The sequence below is a fragment of the Podarcis cretensis genome (genome assembly GCF_951804945.1).
Source record: "Podarcis cretensis genome assembly, chromosome: 13".
Classification (NCBI taxonomy): Eukaryota; Metazoa; Chordata; class Lepidosauria; order Squamata; family Lacertidae; genus Podarcis; species Podarcis cretensis.
Genome location: NC_137182.1, coordinates 35,384,874 through 35,400,480, shown reverse-complemented (window position 1 = coordinate 35,400,480; position 15,607 = coordinate 35,384,874). Strand labels below are relative to the sequence as shown.

Here is a 15,607-nt window from a genome sequence, read left to right as displayed (position 1 = left end):
GGAAAATTCTGCACTCAAGGTTCACTTCAGTGCATGACTGAACCCTGCTTTTCTACGGGAGTATCCAAATCAGTAACTTGTTTAAAGGGCAGCATCAAAATTTAATAAATCAATAATTAGAGGATTCCTCAAGGGTGCAGAAATATATTGATTGATCGGACCCTTCATGGAAAGGTCCCACAATGGCTTACAACAATACAGAGATACAATATTAAAGTCAGTAAAAGCAATTAACAATCAGAAGAACAAGGTGGGTCCTGAAAATATATTTAGGTGTCAGAGGCCAGGGCAAAGAGATACATCTTTAGCGTATGAATTGTATGTGCAAATTGTGAACTTGGTGGCATCAAGCCTACCAGTGAAATAGACTAACCACAGACAAAGTAGAGATTTTCACATACTTCCGAGATTCCCCCATTAAGCAGATAATTGTAAGCATATGAAAATAAAAAGGTAGTATACCCCACCCCAAAGCAAAACAGCCACTTACTTACTTTCCCATTCTCCTTTCCTTCTCTTGGTATTTTTCTCTCAACAACTGATACTCAGCTTTATTGCAAGGGCTGGTAATATGCCCACTTGCCAGCCCAACATAAAAGAGTACGCCACAAACAACTGAGATCAATCACACAGGAATGGATTCGATGTGTAATATACAATGTATAGGAAATAGTAAAATACGAATATGCTTCATTTTTCTTTTTATTTACATCAGTGTGTAAGTTTTACAATAAAACCCCAACAAGGAGGAGCTAGGCTTACAGCAACACTGAGAAGAAATCCCAAGGATATCCTTATTTTGAAACAATTACACCCACTCTATACATTTAAAGCGCTCTTCCGCCATTTTAACAGTAATGGAGAATCCTGGGAATCATAGCTTGGTAAGGGAGTTGGGTATTGTAGTTGTGTGGTGTCAGCACCCTTAATAAACTACAGTTCTCTGCGTTCTTGAGGAATAACCCATATCTGTTAAAGTGGTATAAGAGTGTCTCAAACAGGTAGTGTTGATGCGCCCAGAAAACTACTCAACGTTCTTTCTAGAGAAGCATCTTGAAAGTGTCAGTTTACTCCTTCAGGTGATGTTCCACATTCTCCTAAACTATGAATTCCCAAACTGTGGCCTGTGGACCACCAGTGGGCTATGAGATATTTTGAATGCTCTCTAGAATATGATGTAGAAAGTGCCAAAAGAAGGTACTTCCTCAAAAGTATGTGTGCACCCCCCCCCTTAGAAAGTTGGTCCAATTGCTCATTTTAATAATCCTGGGTATTTCTGGGTACTTCTTTCAACATGTTCAGGAGAGCAAAATATACAGCAACTTTATATAAAGAGTAATAGCAAGAAAATATTCACAAATATTTATAAATACCATATAACAATTCTTTGATCAAGTACAAACAAGCAGAAGTATAAAATTATCTGAATTAACATTATAACATTGAATTGAAGATAAATTACAACCCCACTATTCTGGGCACCATATTTCTTTGCAGCTTCTTACCACATCGTTTAATTCTTTCATCAGATTAAAAGAATATTGAGCTTTGCATCCAGAAGGTCTTAAGTTCAATCAGGGGTGGAAGAAGGGATGTGTGGTGGGGGTGCGCCACCCCGGGTGTCACCACTGGATTGTGTGTGTGACAAAATGCCAGGTGGCACTCACTGTGGGGCCTGCAGCATGCCCAAGCCACGTGTCTCTCCTGGGAGTGATGCAGTGACTTGGGCCCCTGCAGACTCCATGCTGCCCCAAACGGTCCACCCGCCGCCTCCCCCTCAGCTATAGGGTGGCTGAGTGGGAGAAGGCAGGTAGTTTCCTCAGAGGTCCCACGGAGCATCCTGTTCTGGCTGGCCCTGCCCCGTAGGCAGCTGACCTCACCCCCACGGGCGGCTGGCCCTGCCTCTGAGCGCAGAGCATGCATGCCACCCCAGTCACCTGACTGGCTTGCTCTACTGCTGGGTTCAATTCCCAGCATCTCCCAGTAGGGCTGGGAAAGGCTCCTGTCAGAACCTTGGAGAGCTACTGCCAGGCAGGATATAAAATCCTAAACTAGATGAACTGACAGCCTGTCTTGCTATAAGGCAGTGAGTGGCCTGTGTTCCTCTTGCGTCCCCAAACCAGACCCCTCGGTTGAATAAATTGTCAGAGAATATAGGGCTTAAATCAATACTGATCAGTACAGCAATTTAAATGCACCTGTGATCAAATTCTGAACAAATTCCACATAACCCATTAGTAGATGGGCTGAAGGCAAAGAGAGGAGCCTCTCATAGAAGGGTCAATGCAAAAAACACTAGGAGGAGTGTCACAACTGGGGAATTCTGTTCTCTGCCATTCACCTCACTTTTCCCACTTGTAGTCCCACCCTTTCCACACACCACAAAGGTCATATTGGGTATATGCTGGGAGATCCAAGTGGCATAAAAAGGGGTTGAAGAATAGACACCAGGGAGCCCAGGGCGGCCACAGCCTATCCCCCAGCTCACAACCCCAGCCAAGACCCAATGTCCATCACATGGGCAAGCCAAGGGTCCCCCGGAGTCACCCTGTGGAGAGAGAGATAGGAGTCAGTCCACAGTTACAGGAAGCCTCCTGAGAGCGGGTTTTGGAGACTGGTTTCAAAACAGATTATGCTTATTTCCTTTACAGATCTGGTCCTGTCCTCATGTATAGTTCAGGAACCATCTCCCAGCTAGACTACGGTAATGGAGAAATGGCTAAGGTATGGAGGAGAAACTATGCATAAGGCTGAAATGACCAAATTTGAATTTCCCAAAACAATATGGGAACTGAAACATCTATCTATTGAAATTTGCACATATCTGAATTTTGTGATTCAGTTCTACAACTAAGCAATGTTAACAAAGATGCATATATTATTAAAATATTGCTTGCACAGACATGTATATTAGCCAAAACGGCAAATGAAATTGTGTTTATTGGGAGAAATTCACACTAAAATGCTGAGAGCTGAAATTGACAGATCCTTCTATCCCTGGTCCAGACTTTCAGTTTCAGTTTAATGAATATATAATGCAGCTTTGTAAAGAAGTCTTCAAATGTTACTGGCCTGCAAAAATGTATGTTGGCTTGCTGTGGGCCTGCAAAAATGTATGCTTGCTGTGGGCCAGGAGAGGAGAGACAAACAGCTCAGTCCTTATGGCAGCAGCCCACTGTATTTTAATGCAGGGCCTGGACCTTTTGGCTTCTACGGTGGACACACATTAGAGATGGAGCACTCTTCTGCCAGCCTGCTCACTAGCTTGCATGTAATGCCTTGCCATCTATGTCTACTACCCCACTGCTAAAATACAAGGCTGACATACTGCATTTTCATGTCAGGTCTATTTAAGTAGGCCTGTACTCATCTTCTGAGAAGGCTACGTTTCTGAACTGCTGGCCCTGTGAATAAAACCAAACAAAGGATGGAAAAATCTATGGCCTCCCAGCTGTTGTTGGACTCTAACTCCCATCAGCCCCAGCCAGCAGAGCCAATGATCTGGGGGATGACAATGTCTGGAGGGCCACAGGTTCTCCATACCTGAGCTAGACCTTTGGAGCCTGTCCCCTCCTTTTCTGGGGTGCTCCTGCCAACCACAGCCAACCACACTTACGGAGCATCCTACCTGGCAGGAATCTTTGCCCCCTTCTTGGTAGCCAGCACAGATCATACCAGGGCCGACCGGATTATGGAGTTGTGGTTCATGTTGGGTAGCGTTGAAGAGAGAATTGCATTTTTCTCGGTCTATGAGTGGCACTTTCACTTCCTGGAGGGTTAGTGGGGGTGGCAATTCCACTGTAAGAGGAAGCAAATGTATCATTAGGGATGTGATCAGGTGGATAGCCACCCATCCCAATTATATCTCTTACCCCAATGTATACTCCAATAGCTGCCTATTTTACATTGTCCATTCTGCATTTAATATAGATGGAGGAAGGCAAAAGCAAATAGTGTCTACGTCCATCTCCCCTGACCACTGGTTTCTGAGATATTGCAAAGCACTGCCCAGACATGTGCGAAACTTTACAGCATACAGAGAAAGAAATCTGCATTTTAACATCAATTCCTGATAAAAAACAACAATAGGGACAATAATAAGGTATGATTAAGTGGCCAGCTGATTGCCTTTTCCTTCCGCTCTGCTTATAGAATTGTATAAGAGGGTTCACTTTCTCCATCTACTGGTGAGAAAAGTGGTAGCACTGTTAGCTTCCAGACTGTTGTGAAACTCTAACTTGGAGAATAAGGAACCTGCGACCCTCTGGAAGTTGTTTGACTACAACTTCTCCATCCCCTACCCTTGGCTCCATCCATTTTCCAAGGGTGTGCTGGAAAGTTGCATGCTTGGATTTCAAACCTTGCCTCCTCATATGCCCTATTCATTTGTAGTTACTTTGTGGTTAATAAAAGCAGCAGTGAGTCTTGAAGCACCTTAATGACTAACACATTTATTATGGCATAAGCTTCTGTGGACAATTCCATAAAAGCTTATGCCATAAATATATTTGCTAGTTTTCAAAGTGCTGCACTTGGCTCCCCCCCCTCTCTTTCTCTCTGTGTGTGTGTTTGCTGCAACAAAGTAACATGATTACACTATCAAAAGGCACTCTGTCTCACAGACATTCTGTCTCACAGACATTCTTTCTAATGCATGGCTCTGAAGGCCATTTTTCTACCATTACAAGGCAGCCCGGAAGTTGAGCTCTGGCTTGGCCTGGCTCAAATTCAGGCCTGTAGATACCATCTCATTGCTTTAATGACATACCCTCCAACATGCTGAGTCCTAAAACCGGGATACGTGTCTTCCTAGCTGCGCTCCTGTGCGAGTCATGTGACCTGCGTGAGATCACGGAGCCCAAAATACATGCTTTTTTCAGGGCTGTGCTGTCACACAATAGCCTGACACCCCAAAATGCATGTTTTGGGGCACTGCATGATATTACTGACCTGAAAAAGCACTTCTTTCCAGGAGAGATCATGGCACGAAATCGTGCAAGATTACGGAACCCAAAATGTGCTCTCACAGGACAAAATAGGAAGTACTGGTTTTTCCCAGGACACTTGTCGGGTATGTAATGGCTGCACCAGATAACATAGTGGTGGTCGGTGTGAGTTGCATTCTCGGATTAGTTCCCTTTACTGCCTTCCTGTTCACTCTCAGGTCCAGCAAAAACTCTTTGTCTTTAAAGTAATCCATGGTCTTGTTGTCCTGCTTTTGATGTTTCTCTCCTCATACCCAGCCTGAGGCCCTATTCATGGTTTGCAGGTATTTATAACCCTTAGGGGTAGGATCTTTTTACAGTGGCTCCTTGTCTCTGCAATACTTTACCATTTAAGATTCATTAGGCCTCAGCACTGGGCTGATTGGAGGTTGTGATGCTTTCCAGATGTTGTGGAATATAACTCCCATCAGCCCAATACATTATTGTCCATGGTCAGGGATGATGGGAATTACAGTGGACAACTTCTGGAAGGCACCTCCTTGGCTACTCCTGGCTGCAAATCATACCCGCCTCTATCCTGCAGCATTTCAACTGCATCATCCAGCATCTTCCACCTGAGCCAGCTTGCCCTATAAAAGTGCAGTGTACATTGCTGGCATGAAAGTAAACAGAGCTTGAAGGAGAACCTCAAAAAGCACTTCTCCATCTCCTCACCTCCAGGTTGAATATCTCCCCATCCAGTCACATAGCAGCTTTCTTCCATTGAGAACTTTGCAGAGGTCTCTGGCAAGCAGATGGGAAGAATGTACTTGGTGAAACTCACAGGGGACTTCAGCTCTACTAAAGCAATATCCCCTCTGGAGCTATCACTGTCATAGGTGGGATGGAGGATAATCTGTTGGATATCAGATGTTACTGTGTTACTTGAAGTGTTCAGGAGCTGATAGGCACCCAGCACCACATCAGAATGGGTAGTTTGGCTCTTGACGCTGTAAGTGAAAAAAACAAGAGCAAAATGCATCAAGATCTTTGCCAAACTGGTCTCCAAGAGGTGAGTGCCCTTAGACCTTGTAATTCAGTCTCATGTCAACATGTCTAGTTTAAAGGGGAGACTAGGGCCATAGCAACCCAGTGGAGAAAAAGTCCTAGCTCTTTCCAAGCAGAAGACCCCAGGTTGACCCCTCCATGTCGCCGGACAATTCATTAGCACCCATTCATTTTTGCCTTCCCTCTGGGGTTTTTTAAATTGTGCATAAGCACAAGTCCTTGCCATTTCTTGCAACCAGCCTATAGGGCAGGGATGGGGAACCTTTGGTCCTGCAGACGCTGGACTTAAACTCACAACATCTCTGGCCACTGACCACATGGGATGGGGCTGATGGGAGTAGGAGCCCAGCTCCCATTGGTTGGGCTCCTACAGGGCCATTGGTTTACATCCCTGACCTTGTTCTCTTTACCTCCAAGAGGAAGCTACTGGCATAATTTCTGACGTGTCCCCTCACAAATCAGGTGGTCAGCAGAAATCAGATGACACAATAGTACAAAAGTGGAGATGAGCACCACACCCCATAGTCAAATTTGACTGGATTTAACCGTCCAGGGTTCCTTTACCTTAATGGCATTCAACTTGAGCCTATAAAGTTTGTGATTTGAGTTTGGCTCTGGAGTTTGAACAATTTACTGCTCAGGCATAGACAGAACTATGCTTGTCAGTGCATGTTTGTCTCCATTTGCATGTTTTAAAATATGCAATATGCATTCAGAGCTGCATGGCTTGAATGTAGCCTACTGTACAAAGGTGAAAGCTGCTGCTGTTGCTCCACTGACATTCATCTCTGGCCCCAACCACCTCCAGGCTGAAAAAGATCCCCCAGCCCCACTCTATACCTTCTGCCAGCTATCTGCTTCCTTTAACTTTATTATTCATTGCTCTGTCAGGCTCTGCTTTGGCAAGGCCAAGGCACTGAGTAGCTGTTAGGCCAGCCATGGGCAGTCATTCTGGGCCAATGGGCACATTGGGAATGTTGAGAAAGTGCTTGGGTGCTAGTCACAAAATGGCTGCTCTGGGCTGTGAGGTACAAAACAAAATGGCCACCACATCTATAAGAGACAGGAGATGTTATTTGCTGAGACCTTTTGTGGATGCCATAGGGCGAACTGGCAGGGACACTGGTGCCTGTGGGTGTCACATTTATGCCCTCTGTGTTAGACATAAAATATTAGTTTGGCCTTGCAGCTGCCTCTAGGGTGAAACTGAATGATGCCTTCACAGCCAGGTACACCAGAAACTTACTTAGGGAAGCAGTGAGCTGCTGACAGGACCCACTTCTCAGCTATGAGGGCGCCTCCACAAATAGGTTGGTCCCGATATAAAATGCTGACTTGCCAGGGCCATGACAACCCATCAGAGGGAGCTGGTTCACCCCCCATAATTCGTTGAGCTGGCTTTCCACAAACTGTGGAAGAAGGAAAGAGGTTTTAAAAAGATAGGTCACAATAACACCAGCACTGAAGCAAACCTAGAAACAAACATAAAAAGCCTTGCCTGAAACAAAAAACAAATATTTGTATGCGACCTTTTAAAGAACATTTCCAGTTATTGATAATGGTTTCCAGTCAATCATATTTAGAGCCATAATGCCTCTAACTGCAGCAAGGCTGCTCACCATATATTGAAGCAATTGAAGCAATATTCAGTTTGTTTATTTATTTATTAAGTATATTTCTAAATCTGCCTGGAGGCTCCTGTTTAACAATAGGTCTGCATGATCATTAGGTTTGTAGCAGTCCTACATTTTGATGAGACTGCCCTTTGGTTCAGCCCATCCATGAGCCTGTGAAATTGGTGAGTAGGAAAGACAAAATATACAGGGGTTCCTACCTGCTTCAGAGCTGGCAGCATCTGTAGAAAACAGAAATGAAGGGAAAACATTTCAGTTTTTCATATAAGAGACACTGAAGCACAAATACTGAAAAACAGGTGCCTATGTAGGAGAAAGAGGAAGAGGCCCAGGTTACAATCTGTTACCAATGTATTTTTTTTTAAAAAAAGAATACAGCTCTGTACAGTATTGTGACACATATGTTATGAGTATATTTTCCTAGCCAAATTGGTAGAGCTTATTACAGGGCTTAATTTGAACAGAGACTCATTGGGACTTTAGCTCTGGAGCATGCTTCTAACACCAAGACTCTGTCTTGAAGCATGTTAAGTATTTTATGTAAGTAAGTACTGTAAGTAAGTAAGTAAGTAAGTAAGTAAGTAAGTAAGTAAGTACAGTAAGTAAGTGTTTTGCATAATTATCAAATTTCAGCCTTGTACATACTAGGGGGCAATAGCCCTCAACTCATTTACCTGAGGTCCCACCTTCCAGCCCACCATTTTCCTCTGTGCCACAGGACTAAATCTGATCTGCTTCCTCAGATGCAGTGGAAGGGTGTGAACCTATGGCCAGTGTTGAAATAAAATTTGGCTGCCAGTTCAGTTGGTTTCTTTATGTGGAATAAGGAGGCGGCACCATCTTGTTCTTTGCCTCAGGTGGTTACATCTCTTGGGCCAACCTTGGGCCCAGAGAAGGCTAATTGTCTGTTGCCAAGTATTACCATGAGCAAAACAAAAACAAAAACAAAAAAACAAAAAACTTCCACACACATACACACATCAAGTCAGCTATAACACAGTGAAAGATGGGCCAGAACAACTAGAACATTAATGAAAACAGAGACTTGGATTTCAAATCCCGCTAGTCCAACTTGTCAAACAGAAAGAGCCATAGGTAAGGCAAATGAGCACACCTTTGAGTAGAAGAGGGTGGGGGAGTGAGGACCAGCTATGGATAAAAAATCCTGTCATTTTTCAACCAAGAATCGCTATCCAGGTTCACAAGCAATGCTAAACTAGTTAAGCCAACATCAAACCACAGTTTGCTAACAAACCATAGTTAATAAACCATAGTTGAACATTACATGAGAACAAGGCCACTATCTGCTGACATACATTTGTCTCCCTAGCGGAAAGGAATATGAGTTCCACTTGAAAGCCCAGTGTGTGAGAAACTCCTTTGTTTGCACTTATAAACCATGCATCTCCTTTTTTGGCTTTCTCCTACTCCCATTTTGACTCCTCTGAGAAGCAACTGATTCTCTCATCCTCAATTACCTTCCCTCCATTGTCTCCCCACACCATAGAAGCCAACTCCTAGGGACCAGGGTCCCTTCAGCCCCCCATAAAATATTTGAGGGGGCCACCTCGCTTCCCAAGTTGATGGGCACTGCCATTCAAATGGTGTCTGTGCACTGTATCTTGTGACTGATTATGCAGGGTGGGGCTTACCTGGGTCCCCAATATTTTCAAGCTGGCACCCCTGCCCCACACCATCACTCACCTTGTAGCAGCACAGGCAGTAGAAGCAGCCACACAGCTAACGAGAAGGGCACCATTGACATTGTAGTTGCTGCTTCTGTAATCCTGCTCTGAAGAGTCTCCTGAGTGGTTCTGCTCTGAGTCCAAGCAACAAATCCTCTGCTTCAATCTCAATTCTTTTGTTATCTGTGCCCCAAAATGTAATATCAATGGCCAAAAGTATTTCCCCCGAATCCTCTTGGTATCAGCAGGATGGCAAATCCTTGATCTCCCCTTGTATCTGGGATCTTCTATCTTCACCAGCTGTTGTGTTGCTAGACTTGCTGGTAGAGCTCAGGTGACCTTAATAGATGCACAGGAGAATGATGATGTTGATGACTTTGTTCCAGTTATCGTTGATTATGATAATACTTATTTAGTGTTATCAATATGCATGACACTTTTACAAAGTGCAAGGCGGCATGTTTCTACCCCATGGAACCTACAGGGTGGCATTCAATCTTTTGCTAGCAAACTTAGGTTGTACGATTAAAGTGGATTTGGAGCCCTTGTACAAAGAGCTACTTCCCTCCCAAAACCGAGCCTTTTTGCAGTAAGGAATGCGATGGGATAACTTTTTTTCTGGTGATAAAGAAAGTAACAGGATACAAAAGGCCCTGGGAAGTGTGGGATAACAACTGCTTGATGCAACATCGTCTAACCTCCCCAGAAACAAATTTAAAATGAATGCTCAATAAGTAGCTGATGCCATCTAATCTCCTCCTCACAAACTTTGTTCAAATGTATCAGGATGAATGCTCAAATAAACAGGTTGCCTCTAAAAGTGAGCTTACCTAGGGAGGAACGTGAACACTGAAAGATTACAAAGCTAGCAACTCACTATAAAACTGTTAATATCGCCAAAGGCAAAAGCTAGAGGCACTGTTTTTCCAAGGGTAGATACAAGGAAAGAGAGTTGCCAGTCTTTTGCTTAAAGCAGAGGATACTGCTTCCCTCCCACAGCTGCAGTAGAGCCCATGATCATATCTTAATACTCCTCTGACCATAAGAGCAATAAAGCTCTATGTAACTTCTTTACAACCCCTTTCTTGGCTGTGGAGCAAGTCTGTGATTTAATATACAATCTGAAGATGCTGTTTCACCTTTATACAAATAGGTTTTTGGCTCATGCTTTGAAGTGGTAGGAGTTGATTCTGGAAATAGTGCACACATCTGTTAAGCACAACCCTGTTGAAACCTCTTAGACTATCCTTCCATGCCTCTGAAAGTCCTGCTGGGGCAGGTGTGCTGAAGCTTTGGCCAACCAGATGTTGCTGAAAAACAACTTCCACCATCCCTGGCCATTGACTGATGGGAGTTGTAGTTCAGCAGCATTTGGAGGACCAAAGACTCTCAACTCCTGTGCTAGGGCCTAAGCATCCCTGGGAAACGCGGGATTGGATACCCTTGTGTATATTTAATAAATCCATATAGTAGAGATACATTTGTCCCTCTCCAGCTAAGAGCAGCTTAGGAAGGGAGGAGTGATTTACAAAGGGGTACCACAGAATGTCTGTGTTGGAAGGGACCATGATGGTCATGTAGTCTAACCTAAGGTTACCAGATGTCCCCGTTATCCAGGGAGAGTCCCTGAATTTACAACTCAGTCCCCATACAAAATCCATTGAGGTTGAAAAAAAATCTGGTAACCTTAGTCTAACCCCCTACTCCAAAGCATAAAGCAGCTAGAGGCTGTCACTTATCCCTGTATGAACCTTGAGCAAAGAACCGCCCGTTCCCTCCCGAGGAAGTCAGCTCCACTGTAGAACTTCTTAAGAAGTTGCATTTCCACCCATTGGTTCTAGGTTTGTCCTCCTCCTCAGCAGAGAACAAATCTGGCTCAACTTCTGCACGTTAACCCTTCAGACATTTGAAGACCACCACCATGGCTCCCTGAATCTTCTCTTCTCCAGGCTAAACATACCAAGCACTTTCAACCATTCCTCACAGGATTTGGTTTCCAGACATCTCACTATCCTCACTGTTCTCTTCAGGGCACCTGGTGTAGGGGGAAATGGCTGGGCTCCACCTTCCCACCCATGCTGCGGCTGCTTTTAGAAGAAGAAAATGATGTGGGGAGATCCAAGCATAGATCCCCCATGTAATATTAGAATCATAGAATTGTAGAGTTGCAAGGCACCCCAAGGGTCATACAGTCCAACCCCCTCAATTGCAGGAATATCAGCGTAAGACGGCCATCCAACCTCTGCTTAAAAACCTCAAATGCAGGAGAGTACACTGCCTTCCAGGGATGCGGGTGGCATTGTGGTCTAAACCACAGAGCCTAGGGCTTTCTGATCAGAAGGTCAGTGGTTCAAATCCCTGTGACGGGGTGAGCTCCCGTTGCTCGGTCCCTGCTCCTGCCAACCTAGCAGTTCAAAAGCACACAGTGCAAGTAGATAAATAGGTACTGCTCCAGCGGGAAGGTAAACGGCCTTTCTGTGCGCTGCTCTGGTACCATCTCTGAACTCTACCCATCTCTCATCTTCAAATATACAAGCATCCATTGCTGTTCCTACCTGGTTCTTTCTGGGTCCGTTCAATAAGAGTCCCGTATTTGACGATTTGCTCCTGCCTTTAAAGAGAAAAATCCTCTACACAAAGCTCCCCGATGCATTCTTTCTGTGAGATAGCATTATGTCTTAATCACTCAAAATAAACATATTAGCTTCCTGGTTTCAACAAAGGTTCGATACCATCTTTTGATTTTTAAATTGTTTAAAACAGCTGTCTGTGAAGGATGTGACTCAACTTGCACAGAGTGATGTTTTTGCAAAGGTGGGATTTGAAAAAGAAGAAGAAAAACTAAGGTGGAATGCCTCTGTGTATACACCATGCCTCCCTTCCCTGAAGGGAAACACGTAAAAAAAAAAAAGAGCCCCAAAAGTAGGTTAAATAAATAATCACTTGAGAGTTGAATGGTGTCTACAGAATGTAGACTTTAAATGTGAACTGAATCAAATTCCTTGCCTATTCTGAGTAATAATGCATGTTATATAATGCATCTAGTACTAACCTGCTAGATTCAATACTGTTTACCCCCACAAAACCCCAAATCGAACAGTTTCTATAAATACTAATATGGGAAATATGTATTGGGATATTTTATAAGCAAACATTATTCCTTATTATTTTGTTCCTGCTGTAGCTGAAATAGATTGACACACTCTCCATTGATACTAGGGGTAATGAAGGCCAGAGGTTCCCAAGACTTCATATGAAAAGAAGAAATCAGCAGATTTTCTACAGTTTTTACTGCTTGAGGTTCTCAGAGTTCTGAGTTGTGCTTGTTGACTTACATCATTTCAATTAAGAGGCAAACATCCATGGGTTAATGGCTGCTGCACATCAATGTGCATAGTGCCCAGAGATGGTCAAATTATTTTAGCACCAGAGGTAGAAAATTCCATATTTGGCTTAAGGGTTTTGTTGTTGTTGTTAAAATAATAATAATAACGTAAAAACCCAAAAGTGCCCAAGAGATTTGGAAGGTTTTTACTGTATAACTAAAGATACAATCAAACAACAAGCTGTTAAGTCCTTGTCAGCCTTTGAACATAGCAAGGGTCCAGGTGTCACAGTAATATAAAAATTTTAATAGCCTTAGACAGAGAGGACTTTGCCAGGTTGGAAACAAGCTGGGAGGTTGTTCTACATACCAAGCATGATTTAGCCAGATGGAATAATATGTGGTAAATTCTTCTCTCTGTTTTAGCTAAGCTCATATACAGGAAACCATTAAAAAAACTTCTTAATTTTTATTTTCTTTTTGTAAATCCTTTTGTAGTACTTGGGTTTATTATAGCCAAGGGCAATATAAATGTTGTGAAATAATTTAACTACAAACACTATTTAAAGGTCACCTTACCACGACTGAGATTTCCTGTTTTATCCTGAATCTCTCTTCTCAATGTTGGTGCTGCAGATCCAGGAAAAACCTATACTACCAGTTATGATGGGCCTGCCCACCAGTGGCCAAATTTTGGGACCTGATTTTTCTGACATTAATTTAATTACAAAACAGTAAGTCTTTTCTGTGGGGTGTCTGGGACAGATTGAATAAAGACTGTTGCAACAATACTCTGGTCGAACACCTACTAGGTGCAGCACAAATGCTTATAGCCAAAAGTTGGAAATATCTGGAGGGGATTAGCAAAGAGACTTAGTACAGACAGTTCTTTTTTAAAAAAATAGTGATAATGGAAATGAAAAACAACAACAACCAACCAACCTCTATTAAAAGAGTCCCACTTTTGGGGGGACTCCTATGACAGCACTTTATGGCTCAACTGCAAGGGAACTGCAGGCAAAAGAAATGGAAAAGATGGGGCACATAGTTCATGCCCACACTGTACTTTTAAAGCATGGGGCTCCTGCAAAGGATCATGGGAGCTGGGAATTGTTGCTCCATGAGGAGTAAATGATAGGTCCCAGAATTCTTTGATGGAAACAATATGTCTTAAATGTTCTTTAAGAATAGTTTAATGGAAATTTAATACTGAAATTGTCAAGGCCGATGGCTAGTACAGTTCGGCTGATAAAACATACCAGCACAGAGATTAAACTGGCATGCCTGTAATCTCATTCTCACTGACTTACTTTTTACAGTATTACTTCTTAGTCAGTTGTAAGGAGCCTTACTGTAGAGTCAAGATAATAAGAGTATTTTTTTTAAAAAAACCCTCAATAGGCGATATATGTATTTTATTTTTTTAAAAAATTGTGACAACATGATGTGTCACTCACTGGTGTGACTCATTTTTTTTTAAGAAGTCAAGCCTGGGAACTTCTGGTTGAGACAGTTTTTCAGAAACCTGCACCATCTTTCTCACACTCACCTTAATGAGGGCAATTCAAGGAATTTATTGAACTTACCTTCAGTTTCCTTGTCCTCCAGGGATGGGCAAATCTGTACATTTTGGTTTCTGTCAGTTTGTCACTTTTCCAGTATTAAGTTCAGTTCTCCACATTTTTACATCAGCTTGCATTAAAAAAAAATGCCCTCAGGAAAACTCACCAGCATTTTTGTAAGAATTTCTCTTAAAATACATTAAAAAATTCCTTCCAGTAGCACCTTAGAGATCAACTAAGTTTGTTAGACAGCATCTTAAAAAGCAGAGACATCACCTTGCTGACAAAGGTCCGTATAGTTAAAGCTATGGTTTTCCAGTAGTGATGTATGGAAGTGAGAGCTGGACCATAAAGAAGGCTGATCGCCAAATAATTGATGCTTTTGAATTATGGTGCTGGAGGAGACTCTTGAGAATCCCATGGACTTCAAGAAGATCAAACCTCTCTATTCTTAAGGAAATCAGCCCTGAGTGCTCACTGGAAGGACAGTTCGTGAAGCTGAGGCTCCGATACTTTGGCCACCTCATGAGAAGAGAAGACTCCCTGGAAAAGACCCTGATGTTGGGAAAGATGGAGGGCACAAGGAGAAGGGGACGACAGAGGACGAGATGGTTGGACAGTGTTCTCGAAGCTACCAGCATGAGTTTGATCAAACTGTGGGAGGCAGTGGAAGGCAGTAGTGCCTGGTGTGCTCTGGTCCATGGGGTCACGAAGAGTCAGACACGACTAAACAACAACAACAAGTTTGTTATTGGGACGAGTTTTTGTGTGCATGCACACTTCTTCAGATACCTGAAGCATACACATGAAAGCTCATACCAATAACCAACTTAGTTGGTCTCTAAGGTGCTACTGGAAGGAATTTTTTTATTTTGTTTTGACTACAGCAGACCAGGATGGCTACCTATCTGTAACTAGATTCTTAAAATACATGTTTGTATGCAATTTTGCCCAATATACCTGTTGCAAGTTTCTCCTAGTCAATGAAGACAGACATGGGTTCTTTGAGAAAGGTCTTGTTTATTAAGCTGTGCAGTGGCTTCAGAGAGATATTTGCGTGGACAGGCGGAGTCCCCAGATCCCGAGTGGTCCCCCCCCGTCATGTGGAATAACGACTCTAGACAACGTGCTATGGGATTAAATTGGCCACAACTTTATTAAATTTCAATTTGGCTCAGGCATTGGGCGTTCTCCCTCCCCAGTCCCCAGCCGGGGACCTAGGGAGCATCAGGGTTATCCAGTGTGTGTGTGTGGGATGGGCCGGCTCTGGAGAATATATGTTCAAGCAGAGATAGCCGCCCCCATTACGCTGCCGCAGGGGAGAGCAATGACGACCTTTCGGCGTACGGCCAAAGCCTCCCTTCAAAAACCCCTTTAACGGGGAACCCTGGTATCGCCGCCGCAAAGA

General features: G+C 43.4%; 1 protein-coding gene across 3 annotated transcripts; it reads right to left on the bottom strand.

Moving 5' to 3' along the window:
* Positions 1–761: 761 nt before the first annotated feature.
* On the bottom strand, positions 762–13,632 carry LOC307201830 (prostasin-like). 3 transcript variants are annotated; one of them, XM_079951299.1, is made up of 7 exons: positions 13,580–13,632; positions 9,332–9,651; positions 7,828–7,848; positions 7,240–7,402; positions 5,661–5,935; positions 3,629–3,798; positions 762–2,548 (listed from the first exon to the last, which is right to left on the bottom strand). In XM_079951299.1, exons 2-7 carry the CDS (start codon positions 9,390–9,392, stop codon positions 2,270–2,272), a joined length of 969 nt encoding a protein of 322 aa, XP_079807425.1. In that variant the 5' UTR covers positions 9,393–9,651; positions 13,580–13,632; the 3' UTR covers positions 762–2,269. The 3 variants fall into 3 exon arrangements, with proteins under 3 accessions (XP_079807425.1, XP_079807424.1, XP_079807426.1); XM_079951298.1 differs by lacking the exon at positions 13,580–13,632 and adding an exon at positions 11,868–11,895; XM_079951300.1 differs by lacking the exons at positions 9,332–9,651; positions 13,580–13,632 and adding an exon at positions 8,302–8,392.
* Between the last annotated feature and the right edge of the window lie 1,975 nt (positions 13,633–15,607).